The sequence below is a fragment of the Cryptomeria japonica genome, chromosome 8 (genome assembly GCF_030272615.1).
Source record: "Cryptomeria japonica chromosome 8, Sugi_1.0, whole genome shotgun sequence".
In the NCBI taxonomy this organism is placed as follows: Eukaryota; Viridiplantae; Streptophyta; class Pinopsida; order Cupressales; family Cupressaceae; genus Cryptomeria; species Cryptomeria japonica.
Window position 1 is genome coordinate 702,823,046 of NC_081412.1, and position 23,587 is coordinate 702,846,632.

The 23,587-nt window shown below is 35.5% G+C and overlaps 1 protein-coding gene across 1 annotated transcript in view; it reads left to right on the forward strand.

Moving 5' to 3' along the window:
- The first annotated feature begins 5,823 nt into the window (after nt 1–5,823).
- LOC131064719 (short-chain dehydrogenase TIC 32, chloroplastic) overlaps nt 5,824–23,587 on the forward strand; it is a 119,500-nt gene continuing 101,736 nt past the window's right edge. The window contains exon 1 of the mRNA XM_057998964.2: nt 5,824–6,038. Coding sequence (XP_057854947.2) covers nt 5,933–6,038 — 106 coding nt within the window. The 5' untranslated portion in view covers nt 5,824–5,932. The remainder of the gene's footprint in view (nt 6,039–23,587) is intronic.

Here is a 23,587-nt window from a genome sequence, read left to right on the forward strand (position 1 = left end):
AGTCCTTTCATCATGGTGTTCCCGAGTTCACCATCAACCCCAAATTCCAATAAGGACTCTCAAAATCTCTTAAACCCTCTAGGTGTGGAACACTATTTTACCTACCACAACCATCCTCAAGCCACCATTAAACCTCTAAGACATTCTCTCATGTATACAAATATTGTTTAAACATTAAGGATATGATTTTAGGAAATATTTGATTGCATTTATGATGGGTGACCATGATTCTTCAATTTTGTTTGGTGAATTTCAACCACCCTCCTCAACTTGTGATAGATCTCAATCATCCAATTTGCAAGTTACAAACCCTACATCCTTCTAGCATGAAACTTAGATTTTTTAGTAGTTTTCATGTGCTAGACGTAAAATCCTCCTCACATGTTGACTCTTGGAAGTTGTTGGACATGAAGCCCTCCAACACCATAACTATTAATTAAAAAAACATACAAAAAGTTGCTCATTTTTAGTTTTCACAAACACCATGATGCATAGAGTATTTTAGGGTTTCAAATATGTTAGTTATTTCATTTGTTGAGCTGAGAATTATAAAATTTGGAGAAAGATAGGTCATTTTATCAAACATATGTAATCAAGTGTCTCCTTGGTTAGTTGCATGCATTTTAAAGAGTTCTGAGTATACATTGGTGACATATTCATTCTTTGTTTATAATATTCATTCACCAAATTTGCTAGTGTAAATGTAATATGAATATTATAAAAGTCACATTTAAAGTCATTGCTAGTTGGTTTTCATTGTGGTCACCCTCATGTTGCATTTGAATGTTTTCAAGTTTTAAAAAGTATACTTAAGTAGACTTCATTGCTAGTTATCATATCTAAGTTGTTAGTTCTTATGTATTCCTCTTATGGTTGGATGTGATCTCATGACCCAAATAAGGCACCAATATCAAAGACTAGAATCCCCACACACTTTTTGAAGAATAAAGCTTTCACTAAAATGTATAAATTAGTTTAATATTTGTGGAATTCATAATTCAAAAATTCTAAGTAGTGAAACATCATTGAAAGCCTTATTATGTGAATCATATTCTTGTACTCACATTTTACATATTTACAATGATAGTATTTTAATAAATAATTGAGTTTATTCATGTAGTTGGCGTGCCTTTAACCCATCAACAACCTTAGAGATCAAACCCACCTTGGATACAACTACAAATTCCTATATTGCCATATCTTTTAGCATTCTAATTCTATTTAGAACACTTCTAGGGACATCTTTATTAATCTAGTGGATTTTGAAGTGTAGGAGATCTTATCTACTTTTTTCATTAGCTTTAATCCTCCATATTCTATTGATAAACCTTTGTTTTACACTCATGAAGGACATTCCTTAGTCTTGTAGGTAAAACTATGTTCAAGGATAATGGGAAACAATTTTGGAACCTAATAAAAGTTACCAAGTGAATACACACGTCCTAGAAAGGAGAATCTATCTTGATATTTATTTAGGTCAGAAAGATTAGATATTGAAAATATTAGCACAAACTGTAAAAATAATATTGAAGCTTTCAACTGATCATCTTTTTGTTGGAAAAAATGAGTTGGGCACAACCTTTATCAATAAAGGATCAAGGGTAAAAAATGATATTTTGAAAAGCATGATTATTAAGTGTTGGTGTAACTCCATCTTTAACAATCCCAAATTCATTAATAGAGACATCATAGGGTTGAGAAGATGAAGCTCTCATATTGGGCAAGTATGCTTTTGCTATAGGTGTAAACCAAAAGTTATAAACTTACAAATCCTTTCTTGTCAGCCACGTCTAGTTGCTCGACATAGCATTCTATTAAGAAAATGACTCTTAAAACTCTCAACCTTCATGTTGAATGTTGCTCGTCTTAACAATAAAAAAAAATCATGGTGGGTGCAATGATGAATTTTAGAGACCAATTGAAATTTTAACTCGATCAAACTTGACCATTTAATATACCTTTTTTCTTGCTTTTAATTAGTTAAAAAAATATTTTTCCTCCAACAAAATAAATACATTCCAATCATATAATTATTAGTATTGAGAGATATCAAGTACAATAACAACAAGGGGTAGAGTTTAATGATGACAGTGTGTTAACAAGTATTCAAATATTTAAAAATAAAATTATAAATTATAAACTTAATTTTTTTTTTCAAACATAATTCTATAAATAAATAAACGTAACAAAAATATGAAATGATGAAAACATAGGTGGAGCTTAGAAAAATATATTGAAATAATAAGTGACATATTAGCCCGAAGTAAAATAAAACGTTGTTAGAATAATTAATCTATCGGTTGGTGTAATTATTTATTCATGTTGGATATAATTATACTTTACTTAAGTTTACTCAGGTACATGCATATCATAATAGTTTTTATATGAGACACTTAGGGATATGTGCTACATTGGGAGTGTGTATGTAGGAGAATTTCCACCTTTTATGGTGTGATCTTGTTGTTACTTTATCATATCCACTTATTGTGGAGTGATAATTCCACCTTCGGTGGGTGATCCACCTCATGTGGAATATTTTACTATTTCTCCTACCTACCCCTACCTACCCTTGCATCTCATTGAGCCACATGTCATCATTGTGTGCTCTCTTGTCTCTTAGCCTTGCCTTTATAAGGCAGGCTCATCTACATTGTATGTAACTTTTGATGTTCCAGTTGATTAGTATTTCATCTTGATAGAATACAGTTTATTCCTATCAATATTTTGTCTCTCTATTTTGTACTTTTCAAAATCTCACACTATCAATACTAATATAATAAAATTTTATTTAAATTACTTGATATATTAGAGATGAAATTTATTGAACTACTTTCAAAGTTTTGCTTTCTAACTGATGTTTAAAAGTTAAAATAAAAGAACTTAATTCAACAAAAGTTAAATTATGTTGCAAATATTCATCAAACGAGACAATGCCAAATGTCAATGAAAGCTTGAAGTAATTGCATTTGAACATGAATGCATTTAACTTTAAATTGATGAAACAAATAAATATAAAATAGATTTAAAACTATAATTCTTCATCATCTTTTATTTAATATTTTTTTATTCTTAATTTTAAACTAATATATATAAATTTTATTTATATGATTATTTAATCACAATCTTTCATATTTTCTTTATTTTATTTTTTCAATAAATTAAAATTTATTGTTTAAACAAGAGTTGTGATATAGTTGGAGTCCCTACCTATTTGCTAAAAACTAATGAGTTATTGTTTTTTGTGAAAATAATAAAAGGATTGCTTGTTGTTTAGATTTCATAAGGAGGTTAGTGATTGATGTTATGTGGTTTTTGGTTTGTCTAGTACCTCAAGCCAACTACCTTTTTGTTTGCCGCCATTTTTTTGTATGTTGAAATAAACATACAGATATTTCAGTAGTGAAAGCGAAAGAAGACAATTGATGAAATAATCTGACATTAGCCTAAAACTAGCAATTGCACCTTGGTGTGCAATAGGTATGCCGAAGAGGTGTGGAAGGTCAATTAGGAAATTTTTTGGTCTATTAGTTGCATACTCTTGTGCATAAATAAGGTAAATTGAGAGGCCATATAGCAAGTAATGTTGTTTGTGCAACAAAGGTCTTAATGAAGAAATGATATCTTCAAATCAACTATGCATCCACTTACAAAGATCCAATCAAGAGTGAAATAAAACCTCTGGATTGAGAAGATAATTAAAGTCATGTTATGTTCATAATATATATATATATATATATATATATATATAGAGAGAGAGAGAGAGAGAGAGAGAGAGAGAGAGAGAGAGAGAGAGAGAGAGAGAGAGAGAGAGAGAGAGAGAGAGAGAGAGAGAGAGAGAGAGAGAGAGAGAGGTATGCAGAGATAACGATAAAGAGACAATGAGATATAGATATTGAGGCCTAAGAATATTGAGAGGGACATAGAGGGAGAGACATAAATGAGTAGAGGGACACATGTCTAGAGATAGAGGGAGTAGGAGAAAGATAGAGCGAGACAAAAAGGGAGACAAATAGATAGAGAGAGGGAGGAAGATAAAGAGGGAGATATAAAGAAGAAGAGATAGCAAGATGTAGAGGGAGAGGGGACAAAGAGGAAGAAACATAAATGAATAGAGCCTAGGCACATGTCTAGAGATATAAGGAGTAGGAGGAAGATAGAGTGAGACAAAAGGGAGACAAACAAATATAGAGAGGTGGGAAGATAAAGAGGGAGATATAAAGCAAAAGAGATAGCAAGATGTCGAGGGAGAGGGAGAAGGAAAGACAGATCTACATGGTGATATTGAGTGATAGAGAGTAATAAGGATCCATTGGCAATGCACATATATTATGTTTGTGATAGGGAGAGAGGGGGAGAGGAAGAGACATGCATATAAAGAGGAAGAGATAAATATATAGGAAATGGTATATAATATAATATATAATCATTTATAATATTAAAATATTACATATAATATTAAGTATAAATTATGCTATATATATTTTAAAAATAAAATAAATATAATTGAATAATAATTTTATATAAAAATTAAATATATAACATTTAACTATATAATATTATAATATCAAAATTTATTTAAAAAAAATAGAGCATGCTTATATCATATTATTTTATTTTATAATATTATAATAATTAATTAAATTATATTTCCGAATCTAAATTTAAATATTGAAAAGTATAAGAATATAAAATAGTGGTATTACAAACAATATTAACATTAATTGAAATATAAATTCAATATTAACAAATAATTTTTCAATTATAAAATTGAACATAAATATAGTTAATTCTTAAATAAAATAAATTAAAAAAATTAAAATTATAATTCAAATAAAAGATTAAAAATAAAATAAAATAAAATAAACAATATAAAAATTGATACAATTTACATTTTAGCTTTTACATTTAAAGTTATAAGTAATATCATAGTAAAAAAGTTAAAAAAAACATATTAATTTTTTTTAAAAAAAGTGCATGAGAAAATATTGGTTCATTTTGATTTATAGTAATAAAAATAGCCTCTAATGTTATCCAAAGCAAAAATAATTGAAAAAAGTGGGGAGACAGAAACATTAGTCTCGTAGGTGGGACTAATAATAATTTAAAATAAAGAATAAGCTAATAGTATAAAATTTGAAAATATAAGTTATTGTTATATTATTTCTATAAAATCCATTTTATCTCAAGGATAAAGATAAGAATGAATATAAAATAAAAATCAACATCATAATCTACAAAACATTAGAAAACCATCCTAATATTTTCCTTACTCACAATTGATTGACCACTCCTTTTTTTAAATGAAAAAAAAAACCACCAAAAAAAATATGGACTAATCAAAATAATAAAAAAAAGAGATAAATAATTTTAATATAAAATCAAAATCAAATAAGAAATGCATTGCATCATGTTTGACATATACTTACATAGTTAATCTTTGCAAAGTATGTTGTGGACGATTTAAGCTTTAACCAAATTACACTAGACGAGAGGATTTCTCCTCAAATTTTTTTAATAAAAAATTAAAAGATTCCATCTTTCACATCATACTAATAATATTATTCATAGTTATTATCTAATAAATAAAAAAATTTAATATTTAAAAAAACTTAAACAATATACATTAATAAAAAAATTGGTTAAACTTTTTAATTCTAATATCTAGAAAGAATATTTTTTAAAAAACATTAAAATAACTTAAAAAATATACATTTTTTTAATTCTAATATCAAGAAAGAAGACGTTTGAAAAAACTATTATAATTCCAAATCAGGAAAGTTCTTTTAATTGAGATAAATATTATCTTATTACAATCATTAAAATAATAAAAAGTATCATAGGACTGCATCGGCGGCATAACCATGCTGAGCATCTTAAACGCACAAATTGTTTGAATTTCCAAATCATTCTGAGAAATATTAGAACTGTTAAAATGAGTTGGTTGAGGAGGACAGGTCCCTCTGGGTTTTCATTTTATTCAACAGCTGAGGAAGTTACAGAAGGAATAGATGCCACAGGCTTAACAGCAATTGTTACAGGTATTTATTTTATTCTGTTTTTTGATCTTTAATACAACCTAGCAGTAATGAACCTATTAATTTAGGTCAATACTAAATAGTGTAATTTGGTTAAAGCTTAAATCAATAGTCCACAACTTTCCATGGACTTTCAAGTCTGACATCTCGGCTTAAATGAGATTGAGCTACTAAGCTTTGTCCACCGTGAGATCGTAAAATCAATCGACATCCATGAATCTTCTCAGCCATTAAAGCTCTATTAGCCTATTTGACAAAGTTTAATCCAGCTAAAGATTTTCTACCTCTATATCATGAGCATGATTAAGGATCTAAACCCCCTTGACTATTAGGAGAAAGCTTTTCCACCATTTCTTGGAAATCAGATTGAACGACTAAGGAAATTTCTGAGTTTTTTAAAGCCTAACTCTATAAAAGCTTAAGCTAATTAAAGCTAATTACATGACGCTTTATAAACAAGGGAAAAAGCTTTTATTTATAGTTATATTATCTTGGAAGCTCGTAATTTAAGGGAATTCTTATTTTTAATCTTTCAGCTTTACAGAAAAAGAAATACATGCCACCGAATTTTGGTACTCAAAAAGCTTATAAAAGTAGCACATAAGAAACAAAGGAGGTCTTCTAGGAGTCTTTCGAATGAAAGGTTTTTTTTGGTTAAGAGATTGATATGCTAAGGTTCTTGGATTCCTCGCTTGCTGTTTTGTTCTATATTTTCCCACTAACCCTCACTATACCTTATTTTGCATTCAAGTTTTTCAAGGCCTATTGTCGAAGCCATTTATTCTGTTTGGATTAAAATTTGATGATTGTGAATTTTTGCCTTCATATTTGTATTTCCTGAGTATTTGTGGCCAAAGTGGCGCATATTGTAAAACTTGATGCCCTTTTAAGGCTTTATTGTATTCAAAATTCCCCTTTTACTGATGAACAATGCAGGCATAAATATTGTAGAAACAAGTCATTTTGTTCACTAGAGTAACTGCAAAATGTAAAATAAATTATTAATGTTCTTTATTGGGTCTCTTACAATGTATTATGCAAATGCTTATAAAGCATTGCATTCCCGTACAATTTCCCCAAACTACCTCATAGGAAATTGTTAGCCCCATTTTTAAACTTGCAAAATTTTAAACTTTCATGCCAAACTCCTCATATAATGGAGATTATTGTCATATATTTTCATGGATATGTCATGCATAAGCATTTTTAAGGAGGCTCTCAAACATATAACAACAAGTACCAAATGAAGCGGTTCTTAAAACTTGCCTCTGCCACTTCGCATAATTACCCAAGCCGTCCAAGTTGCCAATGAAATAAAGAAGTTAAAGATGATTGATGTCTTCATAGTGATTATTGGTAAGTAGTTGAAGGTAGAACTTTTCGTCAAATTGCATATCAAAATGATATTTATCGGTTAGTTCACAAAGTTTCCAAAGTATTTAAGACTGATTCACTCCGCTTAGTTCTTCACTTGTCCGTGAGTTGTTTCAGTTTTGAAAGAGCCCGATAAGGATGCCAAAAGAGTCCACCATTGGCAACTTGCAGCACTTTCACAAACGGCCGATAAGCTAAAAACCAATCCAAAATCTAAGTCACTCCATCATTGGCATTTATCGGCAACTTATCTTTTTCTTTCTCATCAGTAAGTTGTGGCTTTGGACCAAGTCACCGATACAAGGATGTATATAAAAAAAAGATCATTTAAAGCCTTCATGATGATTCAGTGAGTTGTTCGTGATTGCAAAACACCGACGCCTCTTCTTAGAGTTAGTTGCTATAACTAATTCTTGAACCGTTTGTAAACTCCATACACATGGTTCTTATTAGCATCCTCTCATTGCATACACACTTTCAGGTTAGGTGATGCAAATCAGTTAGAAAGGCTTGAGAAACTTTTGAGGCAAATGCATGCATTTGGCGGGTGTAAAGTCAAATTCCACAACCACTGCTGGCATTCTCCTTGCCCGCACAAAAATGGAAGATTCAAAACGGTGTATGGACATGCATCAAGATATATTGGTATCGAGATTTTTGTCAGATTATATGGTTGGAAATGATATCATAGACATGTATGCAAAATGTGTAACCGTGGACAAGGCACCAAGGTTATCATCAAATGTTTTAGTCGCTATTACCCTGACCAACATGAATGCAAAATGTGGAATGATATACGTGCAGCTAAAGTGATTGGCCGAGCTCCTCAAAGGGATGTGATTTCAAGGAATGAAATAAAAAGGTTGCAGAACGTGTATACAGAATGTGTCAAGAATTGTGGTCTCACAAAATGTACGATTTCATCTTACGCATGACAGATTTAGTGAGATAGATTTGAAAATTTTTGTTTGCCAGCATTCTTCATTCATGCATCAAAGTTCTTGAGGATATTATTAAGAGGTTTGATCAGACTTGTGGTGGTTGTGTGGACATAATCTTCTTTTATTCCCAACAACACTATGGTATGCAGTTGGAACATCATACACGAAGAGAACTATTAGCAATAAAGACTTGACATCTTGATGGATTGGAATTCATTACTCAAAGGTGCAAGTGTGGGAAAGTTTATGATAGTCAAACAATATCCTAACAATTGGATCATCTCATGATACAAGCTCCAATGTGCTAGCTTTCAAATGTGTAGCTTATGGTGCTTTCAAAGGAAGAAAAAAGAGGATTGAAGGTTGTGGACGTATTGGTATTGTTGGCTTGGATGTTTCAATATGTGAAGACACTTTGTAGTGCAATCAAAGAGCTTTTTCATTCTTATGAAAAGGTTCAAGATTATTTGCTCATAGAGTTGATGATGAAATGGTTATAAAGACAAAAGTTGCAGATGAAGACATGGAGGCCACCTCGACAAAATCGATATCGAGTTCTTTTTTCAATGTAATGGGTTTCAAATTGCCTTTTGAAAAAAGTGATTTATGTCACCAATTGTAATTAAAGTTAGCTTTTTGGCTTACTTTTGTAAAAGTTAGGTAAATCCTAACTTGTCTTCAAAGGTAGTTATTCTAAGTGTTGATTTAGGTAGTTTTCCTAAGTTGGTTGTCCTAAGTCTTTATCCTAAGTGGCTATTTAGGAAGTTATTCTAAGTAGTTACACAAAGTGGTTAGATTAAGTGGTTACAAGGTAGTTATTCTCTCAAGCCTATAAATACAAGGCTTTGGCATTGTAAAAGGGAAGACTTTTTATAGAGGGGAAACTTTGCTGAAATTTTAGGAGAAACTTGTAATGACATTTTGATTTGCACTATGTATAGAAAGGATTTTGGACTTGTATATTTCCAAAAGGATAATGAAGAATACATCTTAGTTTGTGTGTTCTAAATGTATTCATGTGTTATCATTGTTGATTTCTCGTATTTCAAATTGTTAGTCTTTTTATGCATATGTGATTTGTACAATTGATGTGATGATACACAAGCAACCTTTGGTATCTTAGTTTGAATGTGTTGAAGTATCTTATCTCTGCGTATGTCAAGATTTGTCATTCTTCTTTGTCGTCATCTCATGGCTAAACATATTATGTTATAAACTCCCCTTGTAATTTGTTACAAATGTTGAGAAATCTCAGTTGATGTTCGTATGTCTATTTTTTGGGTTTCTATCTTTAATTTCTCTTTAGTTTTATGTTTTCTCCTTTATGTACTTTCAAGTTAAAAGTACACAAAAATCCCCAAAACCCCCCATCATACGATGGAGCTGCCCCTCTCAAACGCAAAGGAAGATTGCAGTTTGATTGCAATCTCTCCAACTATTGGAACGGTTGTCACTGTTCTTTGGGCAAACAGGGTCAATTTTGAAGGAGAATTCACAGTGACAAATCTGTTTACCAACAGAAATTAACTCCTAACAAATAACATAAAAATATTCAAACATTTAACACTAAGTCACTAAGTGACTTTATTACAAAATGTAAACCTTAATTTTCCAACATCCTCCCTAAAGTTTACATTAAAAAGCAAAAATAAAATAAAATAAAGAATGGAAAAACTACACAGACCCACTGTAGCAGTCCATTTGGAAATCTGCGGAAGTCTTTTTAGATAGACTGGTTGTGGTGGTGGTGCTTGAGAAAGAGGCACTCCTGGATGAAGTACTAACAGGTTTGTAGGAGTTGGAACTGGATTCATGACTGGGGTGTGATGTGCCAACACATGATGGATTCCTTGAATTTGATTCGGCATAACAGCATGTCCCAAGTGGTTAAGTGGTTGCATGTCCCAAGTGGTTGAGTGGTCCAACAGTGTTCATTCCCAAATCAGTGTTTACCTCGACTGCTTCCACAAATGCAGCTTTCTAAATCAGTTGGGGCTGGGTTAGCCCTCTTCACGAACATGGATGTGAGACTATCCAAAGCTGCATAATAAACATTTCTTGCCACAACATCATTTAAATGTAAACCTTAATTTTTCAACATCTTCCCTAAGTTTACATTAAAAAAGCAAAAAACAAAAATAAAGAATGGAAAAACTACACAAATCCACTGTAGCAGTCCATTTGGAAATCTGTGGAAGTCTTTGTAGATGCTGTTGCATTTTGAAGATAGACTGGTTATGGTGGTGGTGCTTGAGAAAGACACACTCCTGAATGAAGTACTAACTGGTTTGTAGGAGTTGGAACTGGATTCAACACATGATTGATTCCTTGAATTTGATTTGGCATAACAACATGTCCCAAGTGGTTGAGTGGTTGCATGTTTGTTGATGTGTATTTTGTACACGACCTAACACAGAATAAAATACCCATAGGTATCTTATCCTCTCTTGAATAAAGCCTCCGAATGCTGAAGATGTCGCGAAAAGGATCAATCGGGATGACTTCAAGGTTCTTCGTTGTAGGATCTGTACGTGTGGATAAGCACCAGTGGTCGTTGCGTATGCTGTTTCTTCAAGGGGCCTTATGTACTTTCAGAGAAAGCTTGTTCGTATTACTCTCTTTTCAACTGCAGGAACATGATTTTCCTAACACTAATAGATTTTCAAAAAATGTCAAAAGATAAGGGTTTCAAGGAAGGAATGCCAATCTAATCCTAAGAATGACTCAATGAAGACTCGGTTGGGTAAGATTCTACCAATTTCAGTATCGCCAAGAAATTACAACTCTACTGGAATTGATGCGATCTTCTAAGGGGATTCAATAGTTTAAATCATCAAGGATATAGATACTATCATAGAGATACATATCAATACTTCTAGGAATGATTGAATTCTTAATCAATCTCAAGGTTTCCAGTTGACCACACAAGGCGTCCTTACAATCAATAAGAAGCTAGTGGTTTGGAATGTGAATCTTACCAAAGATCAAGCACAACACTTAGTCTTTCAAACTTAAACTTAAATTCTATTTCAATTGAGAGTGATTCAAGACGATAAACAATCATGAAGATAGCCACAAGTATTGCAATAAAACATCATAACTTCAATATTTTATTGCTCTCAAAGCCAAATGGACAACAATTGTTCAAAATTCTTTCTTCACTACTCAATCTTGCTACACAATAACTTTTTCTCTAAGCTCTCTCTCTTTCTCTAACTTTTCTAACTGTTCAAAATGAAATGAGTGAGGGTATATATAGCATCCTCAAATACAATGAATGGCCCAGATCAAAAAAAGATCAATGGTTGAGATTTTGACACCCAAACCCTAATTAGGGTTTGTTACAAAAAAGTCCCCATTTAGATAAACATCACTAATCCATAGCCAATAAAGAATTGGCACAAAAATCGAGGAGACATAGACCAATAGGAATTAAGCTGCCACATCATCTTATAACAACTTTTCATCTAGAATGTCGTTCCCTTTCCTATGCTCTTTCTTAACATATTCAATGAATCTTGACACAATTCCCTCAATCTCAGCAATGGGAATCTTAGGAAGATTCTTCATTTGTTCTTCCAAGTGAAGGACTTGATCAAAAGCAGTGAGAAGAGCTGTCTACCATCCAGGTTCAAGTTCTTTGGTCTTCTCAATCAGGAACATAGTAGTGTACATCTGATCTCGTTGCTTATCTGTGATGATGTTCTCCTCTTTGCAAAAGATGACCTTGACTCTCTCCTCCAATTCTTGGATGTCCACATCTGTCTCAATCTCGATCCGCCTGTCAAGAATGGTACACAATACCTCAAACACCTTATCTTGAATTGGATGAATGATACTTTCAACTTGATTGCATCTGGTGTTGATGTCTTCAAAAAGGACCTCTTTCATCTGGAGCAGAGCTGACCACTGTAGGAGGTTATGGGTTCCTCCATCCGTTATCTTTTCTTGTGCCAGAATCCGCCTTGGTGTTTGTCTTATCACTTGTAGGACAGGAATGATAACATCTCTAGTGTGAGTGAATGTAGCTACAGTTATCATTAGATTATGGATAATCTCAAGGACCTGGATAGCTCGATGAACTATCTTCATCATTCTTGTTGCAAATTCAACGGCTACCGTGTGGGATTTATCAATCCAAGAGCTCATAAGCTGAACCAAGCTCTTCACCCTTTCTGCCTCGCCTACTGATTCAAGAGGGAGTGCTTGTAAAGGAGATACTGCTGGATCCTGACGTCTCAAGGGCTGATTAAGGTGACTAAAATAGTTCCTCCAAGCACTGACCTCCCTTTCAAGCTTCTTATTCTTTTCCATTTCTTCCTTGAGTTTATCTTTAAGTGCTTCAAATGAATCAGTTGCTTCTTCCATCGCTTGTTCAGAGGTAAGTGGACCAAGCTCAAATGTGTCTAAGTCATACTCATCTGCAAGAATTTCATCCTCATATTTATCCACCACTGGTGTAGCTACCTGCACTTTCCTGGATCCCGTCTCATCTCTAATTACCTTAGACATCTTTGTGGCCTTCCTCTTCTCCATTACCTCATGAGAACTTCCTATAAGGCTTTCCAAGTCAAACACATCTTCCTCCTCTTCAACCACAACTACCCTTGTCAACCTCCCTTTCAGCCAATCAGGAATGGCAGATCTTGTTTCCCTCACTTGTATTTCTTTAGGTAGTGGCCTGTCTTCTCGGAAAGGAGATGTTGCTTCATCATCATTCTTTTCTTCGTGTTGCTCATTAGCATCAACTTGGGGAGATTGACTTGATGATTGTTGAGGTGTCTGTCCTTTCTCTTGCTTATCATTCTGTACCATGGATTCCATAGACTCATCGACTTCATATACTATCTGCCTCTGATCTTCCCCTTGACTCACCTCCTTTTCATGCCTGGAAGATGTGCTTGGTGGGTGGTCAGGGTTTGTTTTCTGCTTCTTCTTGGAAGGTTCTTTCTTTCCTCTTTGAGCCTTTGGAATGAGAAGTATTCTCACTCACACTTGATTCTCCTTCTTCTGGTCTTGCCTCCAAAGTAAATGTCATTGATACATTCTGCTCCTTCAACTTTTGATGCTGTACATCCACCCATCTGCGAGTGCAAGATAAAATGGGAGCCATCAAAGCTCTCAAGTCTAAAACCTCGGGCTCATTCCAATCTATCTTCACTTCTTTGTCTTCTTTCTCATAGGACGACTGGAGGTATCTACCATTATCTTGGGCTTGATCGGCTACTCTATAAACTTTGCATTTCTTGATGAGATCTAAGGGTAGCCTGGAATGCATCTTCCTTTTAACTTCTAAATCACCTGGGAGATTCATCCAAAAGTCCTCCACCTGAAACTCATGCTTGTACTTCCTGCCGACAGTCTCTTCCATATAACCATGAGGATCAAAATTCTCTCGCGAGGCAAAGGATGTGAATGAGTATAAGGATAATTACTTCTCTGCATCTTCCGCGGCTTGAGTATTAGGACACACCTCAACTGAGTTCCCTAGTATGATGGGCACGGGAATCCCATTTCCATGCTTGTGTCTGGATGCCTTCGCATAAGCTGCCAACTGTCTAGTCACCTCAAGTAGTACTATCCTGTCTGTTGGATATCTTGGCAACATGTAAGGTGGTGAAGGACACCCGTGAACTCTGATGTATGTGAACTTTTGAAACTGGATGAACCAAGCGCCATACTTCCTCACAAGGTCTTGTGCATCCAGAGACAGTCGATTGTGAATTCCTCCTTGCAATATCCTGGTAATGTTCATTGTGAAGGTGTTATTGACTAACTTGTAGTCACTCCTAGGGGGATGATGCAGATGAACATAAGAATCCCAAACCCTTATTTCTTCGGGTCCTCTTCCAATCACTCCTCTGTGAGGTAGCCCTACATATTCGAAACTCCTGATCAAGGCATATATAACATATGAGCTCATGTGGAATGATTTGGTGGGTCTTAGCCTTCTCAACTGTACGTCTAGACAATTGCTAATGATTCTGGCCCAATGAAGCATTCCTTTTCCTTGAACTATCACTTGTATGAAGAAGGACATCCACTTTTCGAAGAAAAAGGTTTGAGAAGCACCTGTAACCCGATTGAGCAAAGTTATCAAGTCTCTGTATTCTTCCTGAAAGTCGATCCTATTTGGTGTATTGGGAATCTTGTTCAGACGAGGCCGACTTTTGAGCAACCAATTCTTATTAATGAAGTTCAAACAAGACTCAGGATCATCTTCATAGATCGACCTTGCTCCTTCTAAGCTTTTGTAAATCATGTCTTTATGGTCCGGAAGATGAAGAGCTTCGCCTATAGCTTCCTCTGAAAGGTAGGCTAAGATGTTCCCGTCCTTGGTTACAATCGTCCTTGACTGTGAGTCATAGTGGCGGGCACACTCGATCATCAGCTCATGACACTTGACCGCGGGAGGGAAACCTGCCGCCTTGATGATGCCACTCTCGATTATCCTCCTTGCAACAGGTGATGGCTTGCCAATGTAGGGGGCCTCTCAAAACTTCTTCACATTGAAGTTTCCTAAGTTGGTGTCTCCGACATTATTCCACTTGGACACGATCCTGGTCTCCAATTTGTCACTCCTCTTATCTTCCTTGATGAGAGCCTGCCGACTGGTGGATCCTCCGGCTTTGGGAGTTGTCATTCGATGCCTACACAAAAGATTAAAGTTATTCTTTGAGCATCATACCTTAAAGCATAGAACTTAAGACCTTCCAAGGGAATAGTTCAAAACATTAATTTGAAAATGACATGATAACTCAAGAATTATGAATTTTCAAATTATGAATGAAAATCAGATTGCACAAGACTTAGATTTTCAAAGGATTGCTATGAAATCAAAATAAGTCTTGAATAGAAACTTCAAAAGGATTCTTCATACCTTCTCCTTTGAAAGCCTAACTATGAACCTTGAAAAATGAAGAAAGAAGATCAGACTTTGCTGGATGAGGATTGAATTGCTGGCCTTCTTGGATGAATTATGTCTTGATCAACCTTCAAAAGGACGTCACCTTCACTAGCCTTCAACACTTAGTAAATTCTGGAAATTTAGCCTCCAACACTTAGCAAATTCTGGAAATTTAGCCTCCAATCTGCTGGGATTCGCTCGTCTAATCTGCTCCTCAAAATTCGCATAAGAGGTAATGAATGAATGATTTGAATTTTAAAACAACACTCCTCCTTTATATAGGGCGCTCACCCTAATTAAGCATAAGGCCGACCTAGCAAATAAGTGATAAAATGAGATAAAATCCCTTTTAAAAGGGGACTGACTTGCTTGTAAAAGCAAATAAATGTATTTGAGCGCTCACCTTTATTTTTTCATTTTTGAATTAATTTCAAAGCTTTAAGGGTGGATTTTTACATTTATTTTAACGCTTGAAAATTAATCAATTCAATTACAAAGGCCTCAAATTATGCGAACTTAATTTAACCTCCCCAAATGACTTAATTTTAGCAAATTTGGTGAAAATTTGGGAATATGGAGGTTTGATTGAGGCTTAATGGAGTTTCCTTTCTCCGTGGGCTTTGAAATATTCAATAGTGATGAAGGTCTAGGTTCACTTCAAGACCTGTTTGAACCCATCTAGGCTTGTTCACTCGATCAAATTGAAATTTTCTCATCCTACATTTTTGCAAATTTCCATGACTTTGTCTTCACAATTTTGCAATCTGCCTTAGACTTAATCAACCAAGGTTGAATGATAGGCTTTTGATGATTTCGCCCTGGACCCTCTGGAAGGGTCAGGAGCGATTTTTCAATTTAAGACTTGAATACCTCATTCCCTTCACTTCAAAATCTCCCGGAAGGCAAGCTTATGTTTGTTTTGGCCTAATCAAGGTCTTGCATTTCAATTTTTTATCATTTCTTATGAGTAATTAGGTGAAAATGTAAATTTCGCCCTGGACCCTCTGGAAGGGTCAGGAGCGATTTTTACATTTTAGGCCAAAATTCAGTTTAATTTGATCGTTAAACTCCTCCAAGGTAATCTCTAGAGTTTATTTCTCTCCATCAGTGGGTTAGCTCATCAAAATTTTGAAGGAAATATTGCATTTTCAAGAATTTCGCCCTGGACCCTCTGGAAGGGTCAGGAGCGAAATTCTCTCCTGGGCTCAAAATTCTCATTATTATAAGTCCAAAACCTCACCAAGGCATTCCAAATGGCATCTTTCACTGAGGTCCAGGCTTAGTCTCACTCAAATCTTGGAGAAAAGGATGGATTTAGGGTTTTTCGCCCTGGACCCTCTGGAAGGGTCAGGAGCGATTTTTCTTGTTTAGGCTTACTCCTTCATCATTTTAACTCCAATCCACCTCACAAGGTTAGGCAATGATCCTCTTCATTCACTTCATGCATGCTTGGTTTGTTATTGCAAGGCAAAATAGGTGTTTGGAGGATTTTCGCCCTGGACCCTCTGGAAGGGTCAGGAGCGACTTTCCCTCTCTGACCTAGAATCATCAACTTTTGAAACAAACAATTACTCATCAATGGTCTTAAAGGTCATTTCCACCTTGGTGTATCCTTGCCTTAGCACAAACTTAAAAGGAATGTGTTGATTTTATGATTTTTGCCCTGGACCCTCTGGAAGGGTCAGGAGCAAATTTTGAGTTTTAGGCCTATTCCTTCATGCTTTTTAACTTCAAATCACTTCTAAGGCATAGAACATCATGCCTCTCTCCCATCCAAGTCCTGAAAACCAAAATTTTATCTTGAAATGCAAGGAAAATAGGAGGAATTGGAAATTTCGCCCTGGACCCTCTGGAAGGGTCAAGAGCAATTTTTTGTCTTGGCATCGAAATTCTCATCCTTAGCAATCCAATTCGACTTTAAGGCAATTCAAACGTCTTCTTATACCCATGCCTAAGCTTAGCTTTGCCCAAACTTTGGAAGAAAAGACAGGTTTTAGGATTTTCGCCCTGGACCCTCTGGAAGGGTTAGGAGCGAAAATCCTTTTCTAGGCTTGGTTGCTTCCTCTTGACCATCTCAATTATCTTCAAAGGGCAAAACATACCTTCTCACACCCATTCAAGCCATAAAATCTAAAAAGTTGCCTTGTCTTTGCAAGAACACAGGGGTTTTTAGGAATTTCGCTCTGGACCCTTTGGAAGGGTCAGGAGCGAAATTCACCTTTGGGCTCAATTCCTTCACCTTTTGACGATTTCTTCCAATCTCAACTTAATCCCAGGGGCAATTCCTTCTATATTTCATCTTATCCCCTACTTGACTTAGCAAAATTTGATAGCAAAAAGTGTTTTTGAGAAAATTCGCTCTGGACCCTTTGGAAGGGTCAGGAGTGATTTTCACCATTTTGACCAAAATCCTTCATCTTTTCACCTTAAAACTTCTTTGCTTAGTGGGATTTCATCTTTTATTGCCTTAAGAACAAGGTTTCCATGTCCAAGAAAGGTTAAAAATGAGTTTATAAGGAATTTCGCTTTGGACCCTTTGGAAGGGTCAGGAGTGAAATTGCCTTTCTTGGCTAAAATCTCCATCACTCAATGCTATCGAACACTTCTCAAAGCAAGATCATGCCCATTCCTCTTTTCAACATGCTTTGGCCATCAGAATTTGGTCAAGTAAGGAAAGAAATGAGGTCTAGGAGGATTTTCGCCCTAGACCCTCTGAAAGGGTCAGGAGCGATTTTCACCTTCTTGGCTAAAATCCTTCATTTTCATCACTTCTAAACACGCCTAAGGGTTCCAACATGCTCATTCTTCCTTTCATCATGCCCTTTGACACTTCAATTCAACCAAACCAAGCAAGAAATACCTCCTATAAAGTTTTTCGCCCTGGACCCTCTGGAAGGGTCAGGAGCGAATTCCTCAATTTAGGCTCAATCCAATCATCATTTCAAGTTGATTTTACCTCTCAGGAAAAAGACACCACTCCTCCTTCATCCATGCCAAGCTTGACTAGATTTTTGCAAAAAATAGAAGGATTTGATAATTTTCACCCTGGACCCTCTGGAAGGGTCAGGAGCGAATTCCCTCTTTTGGGCAAAATCCTTCATTCTTCAAAGTTGAAACTTCTTCAGGAGGCAAAAGGGAGTTGTTCTTGTTTCACTCATGCCCAAAACTTGACCTTTTTCATTGCAACATGGGAGCTATTGAGAATTTCGCTCTGGACCCTTTGGAAGGTTCAGGAGCGAAATTCACCTTTCTTGTCCAAAAATCTTCATTTTGCACGCTTCCAAATCTTCAAATGTATCAAATGATGTCCAATCTTTCCCCCAAGATACCCTGCACACCACAATTTAGCCAAAGTCAGTGAAAATAAGCTCAAATAAAATTTTCGCCCTGGACCCTTTGGAAGGGTCAGGGGCAAAATCTCCATTCCAAGCCAAATTGCTCAATTTTCAAGATTGAAACCATCTCACAAGGCAAAGTTAGATCGTTTTCTAGGCTAGGAACATGATTACAAGTCTACTCAAAGCAAGGAATAGTATTTAGGATGAAATTCGCTCTAGACCCTTTGGAAGGGTCAGGAGCGAAAATCCTCTTTCAGGCATCATCTTGCTTTCCAAAATCAATCAAATCCCTCTCCAGGCAAAGTTATTTCAATTCATCCTCAAACATGCAAAAACTTAGCCAAAATTGTGAAGGAAATCCAGTCTTCAAAGATTTTCGCTCTGGACCCTCTGGAAGGGTCAGGAGCGAATTTGACATTTCTAGGCTAGATATTACCTTAATTTGCTTCACCCTTCATCTAACTTGATCAACCCAATTCCTTATCCTCACTAGCTTAGCTCAGCTGACTTAGATAGGTAAACAAACAGGACCTTGACAAGCAAAACCCTCTTTCAATCTAGACCCGACCTGACATGAGACCTACTCACCCTGAAAGGCATGTTTCATTCTGGCGATCTTGAGGCTTCAGGCAGACGACTAACAACCTCCTAAACTAGACTAGACTTAGCTTGAAAGAAACCCTAAAACGAGCTTCCAAGGTTTAGCCCTAATCTAGCCAGCCCAGGTAGACCACTCACTCACTCAAAATCCTAAAAGCAGAGAGAAAACAAGCAAAGAGAAAACAAAACCAAAGGCAAAAAGAGGGGCTCCCCTTTCTAATGGGGCGATGTGTGAAATGGTCACAACAATGTCCCAAGTGGTTGAGTGGTCCAACGCTGTTCATTCCCAAATCAATGTTAACCTTGATTGCTTCTGCAAATGCAGTTTTCTAAATCAGTTGGGGCTGGTTAGCCCTCTTCACGAACATGGATGTGAGACTATCCAAAGCTGCATAATAAACATGTCTTGCCACAACATCGTTTAAGTTGTATGGGTCACACAATCTCGTATAGGCCTTTTTATGGGTCACCTTTAGAAACCTATTGTTGAAGGTGTTGATTGGTTCATGCTTTTGTCTTTTTACCTCAACAAATTGTTTGTACAATTCCGACAGGATGATTGCAATTCTGAATTTCATCAAGAAGGTGTCCTTTAATTCTTGCGAATTGTGGATTGAGTTGACTGGCAAATTGATGAACCAGTAAAATGCTTCTTCCCCCAAAGAATATGGAAATAGCCTGCAACCTACATCCTCATGCTCAATCCTCCTATTTTGAAGAGTGTCCTCAAAATTTTTGATGTGCTCATCTGCAGTCCGATTCACATCATTGAGTTGAAACTTGGAGCAGAAATGCTCTGGATTGTTGGACATGTCATGATAATCAGTAAATGTAACCAGAGGAGAGGCATTATTGGGGCGCCAATTTTGAGCCATTGCGACATTTGCTTGATTTGGTACAACTGCTTGAACTGGATTTTGTTGAATACTTGGCTGGACTGCCACTTGAATTGGATTTTGGGGTGGTGGAGTTTGGAACAAACTTGAGTTATCTTCTCCACTTGACGATTCTTCGATTGATATTTCTTTACTTGATGAGGCTTCTTTCTTGTTGCGCCTTGGCTTGGAAGAAAACTCTAATTCCACAAGTTCTTTTGATGGTCTTGGAGTGGATCTTAGAATTCTGTGATGCTTTTCCGGCGAAAATGAAATGATATTATCCAACACGGCCCTCCTTCTAGTACTAATTCTGTTGATGTGTGTTTTGTGCCACTCTCCAACACAGAATAAAATACTAAGTATTCTATCTTCTCTTGAATAAGGAAATCTCAAATGCTAAAGATATGATCAAATAAGGTTACACCAAGGTTCCTATTGTTAGGTCTTGGCGATGCAAATTGACTCAGTGAAATGATATGATTTGCTGCTCTCACAAAGGGACTTACACAATTGTTTGGGATTTTATCAATTCTCTCCCATGGATAACTTTAGCAAATTCTTGACCTCAAGACCTTTAAGAATGTAAGATTTTGCAATGGTGTTCTTCAAACTAATCCTAAGAAAGACTTTGAAACAAAATACAAAATGATAAGGGTTTAGGAATCTAATCTACTTATAACAATGCAAGAAATGATTGTTGACTTAGTGAAACCAAACCAAACTTTGCTTCGCCATGAGGAAACAACTACACAAAGATGATGCAATCTCTAAAGGTATGCAAATGATTTTCAAATCACTTATACACATCAACACCATAACATGCGAATCAATGAGCATAAAGCAATTGAAGTTAACCTTCTAAAGTGAGTTCGGACTAACCATGCATTGCAATTTGCAATCAACAAACTGCAAATGGCATGAACATAAAGGGTTTCACCATGAATCAACAACAATGTTTTCTATTCAATTATTTAACTCAATTCAACTAATCTAAACTAATGAGAAGTAGGAAACCATGCTAACATTCAAAACAACACAAGTTCTCACCAAACTTCAATGAGTTCGTATTTATTTTGGCAGTATTTCGGCAACAATGTCACAAAAGTCTCTCTTACAAATGAAATGAGCAAGCCTTATATAGACTTCTTATTACAAACCAAGGGCCCAGATTGATTCTAAATCAATGGCCAAGACTAAACAATAAAACCCTAAGGTGGGGTTAGTTATAACTAACACCTCGACTACCACCTTTTTATAACTTTTGACCAATGAAAAATAAGATATCCTTAATGACACAATGAGCAAGGAACAAGAGAAAACAAGAAAATTCCATGTCTTCTAGGATTGTAACAAATCATCCTCTAGGATTGCATGCCCATTGTTTCTTTCTTTGATAGCAAATTCAATGAACCTAGACATTATGATTTTAAGTTCATCCATTGGTGGACTTGGCGTAGCCTCCACCTTGTATTCAATGATCGCCAAGTTAGGTATACATGTTGTAAAATTCTTTTCCCATTCTGATCCTTGTTCTTGAAAATTAATCATGAACAATAAATGAGGCAGCATCTTCCAAATGATTCTCTGAAATGGAACCTACGGCTTTGAAGAAGACACTTTTCATTTTATCTTTCAGAAGGTCCTCATTCATATCTCCATCATCATTCACTTGTCCAAACATTACTTTCATGGAAATAAGGATTCTATCTTGGATGTCCTTGACCATTCTCCTTAGTTGAACACAATCATCCTTTTCCTTCTCAATGATTTGTTTATACAAAATTAATGGACAATACCAATGGTGGAAGTTGAATGCTTGATTCATCTCTATCACATTTCCATCCACCAAAGTTTTCTTGGGAATTTTCATTAACGCATGCAAACGTGGAATGGACTTTTCTTGAACAACCTGAAATTCTTTACATAATGCAATTATAACTTGAATTTTGTCAAGGATAGTTACAACTCTTTCATATATTTGTACCAGTTCTTCCATGAACTAATTTGCTCTACTCAAAACACTTCCAATCCATCCTTTTGCTGCTTGAGCTGTCAACTTCCTTCCTTCCAAGTCTTCAACTGATTCCTTTGAAAGTACAACATCAATTGTTTCTTCAGCTTGCTGAATTGGATTCATCAAGTGCTGTATGTATTTTTTCAATCCCTTTACTTCTGCTTGTAGCTGATTCTTCTTCTCTTCTTCCTTTCTCAATCTTTGCTTGATTGCCTTGATGAAATCCTCTAATTCTTCAACCTTCTGTTCTTTTGTTGTTGGTCCCAAATCAAATGTCATTACTTCATATTCTTCTAGAGTAATATTTTCTTTTGCTTTATCAACCTTTGGAATTGCAACTTGCATTGTGCGAAATCCAGAACTTTCCTTTGTAATCTTGGAGTATTTCTTTGCTTTCTTCTTTTCTATGGATTTACTTCCATAGTTTAAAAACTCGTGGACTCGCCACGGACTCGCGAGTCCAATGGCGCCATGAGTTGACTCGCCATGGACTCGTGAGGCGAGTCTTGGCGATTCTTTTAGAAAGACTTGCGCGAGTCTTTCGCTTGGACTCGCGAGTCTTTTGGCTAGACTCGTGCAACCCAGAAAACACTTCAAAAAATTATCTAAATTTTTTTTTTCCAAGTGAGTCTCATTCTCCTCATCAGAGTATATACATGAAATATAACATTTAAGTATAAGTGGCATTTCTCTTATACTTTAAGTTATATTTCATGTATATATTGGCAGGATGTTTGAGAGTGGTTTCAGATCTCTAGGAATTATAATGCAAATTCTAGGTTTTAGATCATCTTTTAAATTTTCAGACTTAGTCAAATTTCAGTAATCAGTAGGCTCCTATTAGCATTCTCTCGCCCTCTCTATCTCACTCACTTTATTTGCCCCGAATTTTAGACCTATCTATCTCCCTATCACTCTTTCTCTATCCCCTCTCTCTACCACTCTCTATCTCAGTCTCTCCTCTCTCGCCCAAGATCTAGACCTATCATTATATGTAATTTTGTAAACATTTATAAACTTATGCTGCTATTATACATTTTAAAGTTTGAAACTATGAGTATGAATGATGAAATTTCAAATATTGAGTGTTTGGAGATCATATGACATGTGTAATGTTTCAATTATGGCTCTTCTGTTCTCTAAATGCATTAATTTTTTATGTTTTTTTGTAAAACTACGGTTTTTTTTTTGCTGAGTCCTTGCTGCGTCTTTCGCGAGTCTTTCACGAGTCCGAGTCCGAGTCCAATTTTTTGGTTTGCCAAGTCCGTGGCGAGTCTGAGTTTTAAAACTTTGGATTTACCTATCCAACCTAGAAAATCCTCCAAGTCATTAGTTGGATCATTTTCTACTGTAGACTTCTTCTTCATTTGATTCTTCAACCATGTAGGAGCTCGACATCTTCATCTAACTCTTCATGTTCTTGGAATCCTTGAAGTGCTGATATTATCCCATCATTGAGCCCTTTATTGGAAAAACCCATGTCCGGATCTCCTATGACAT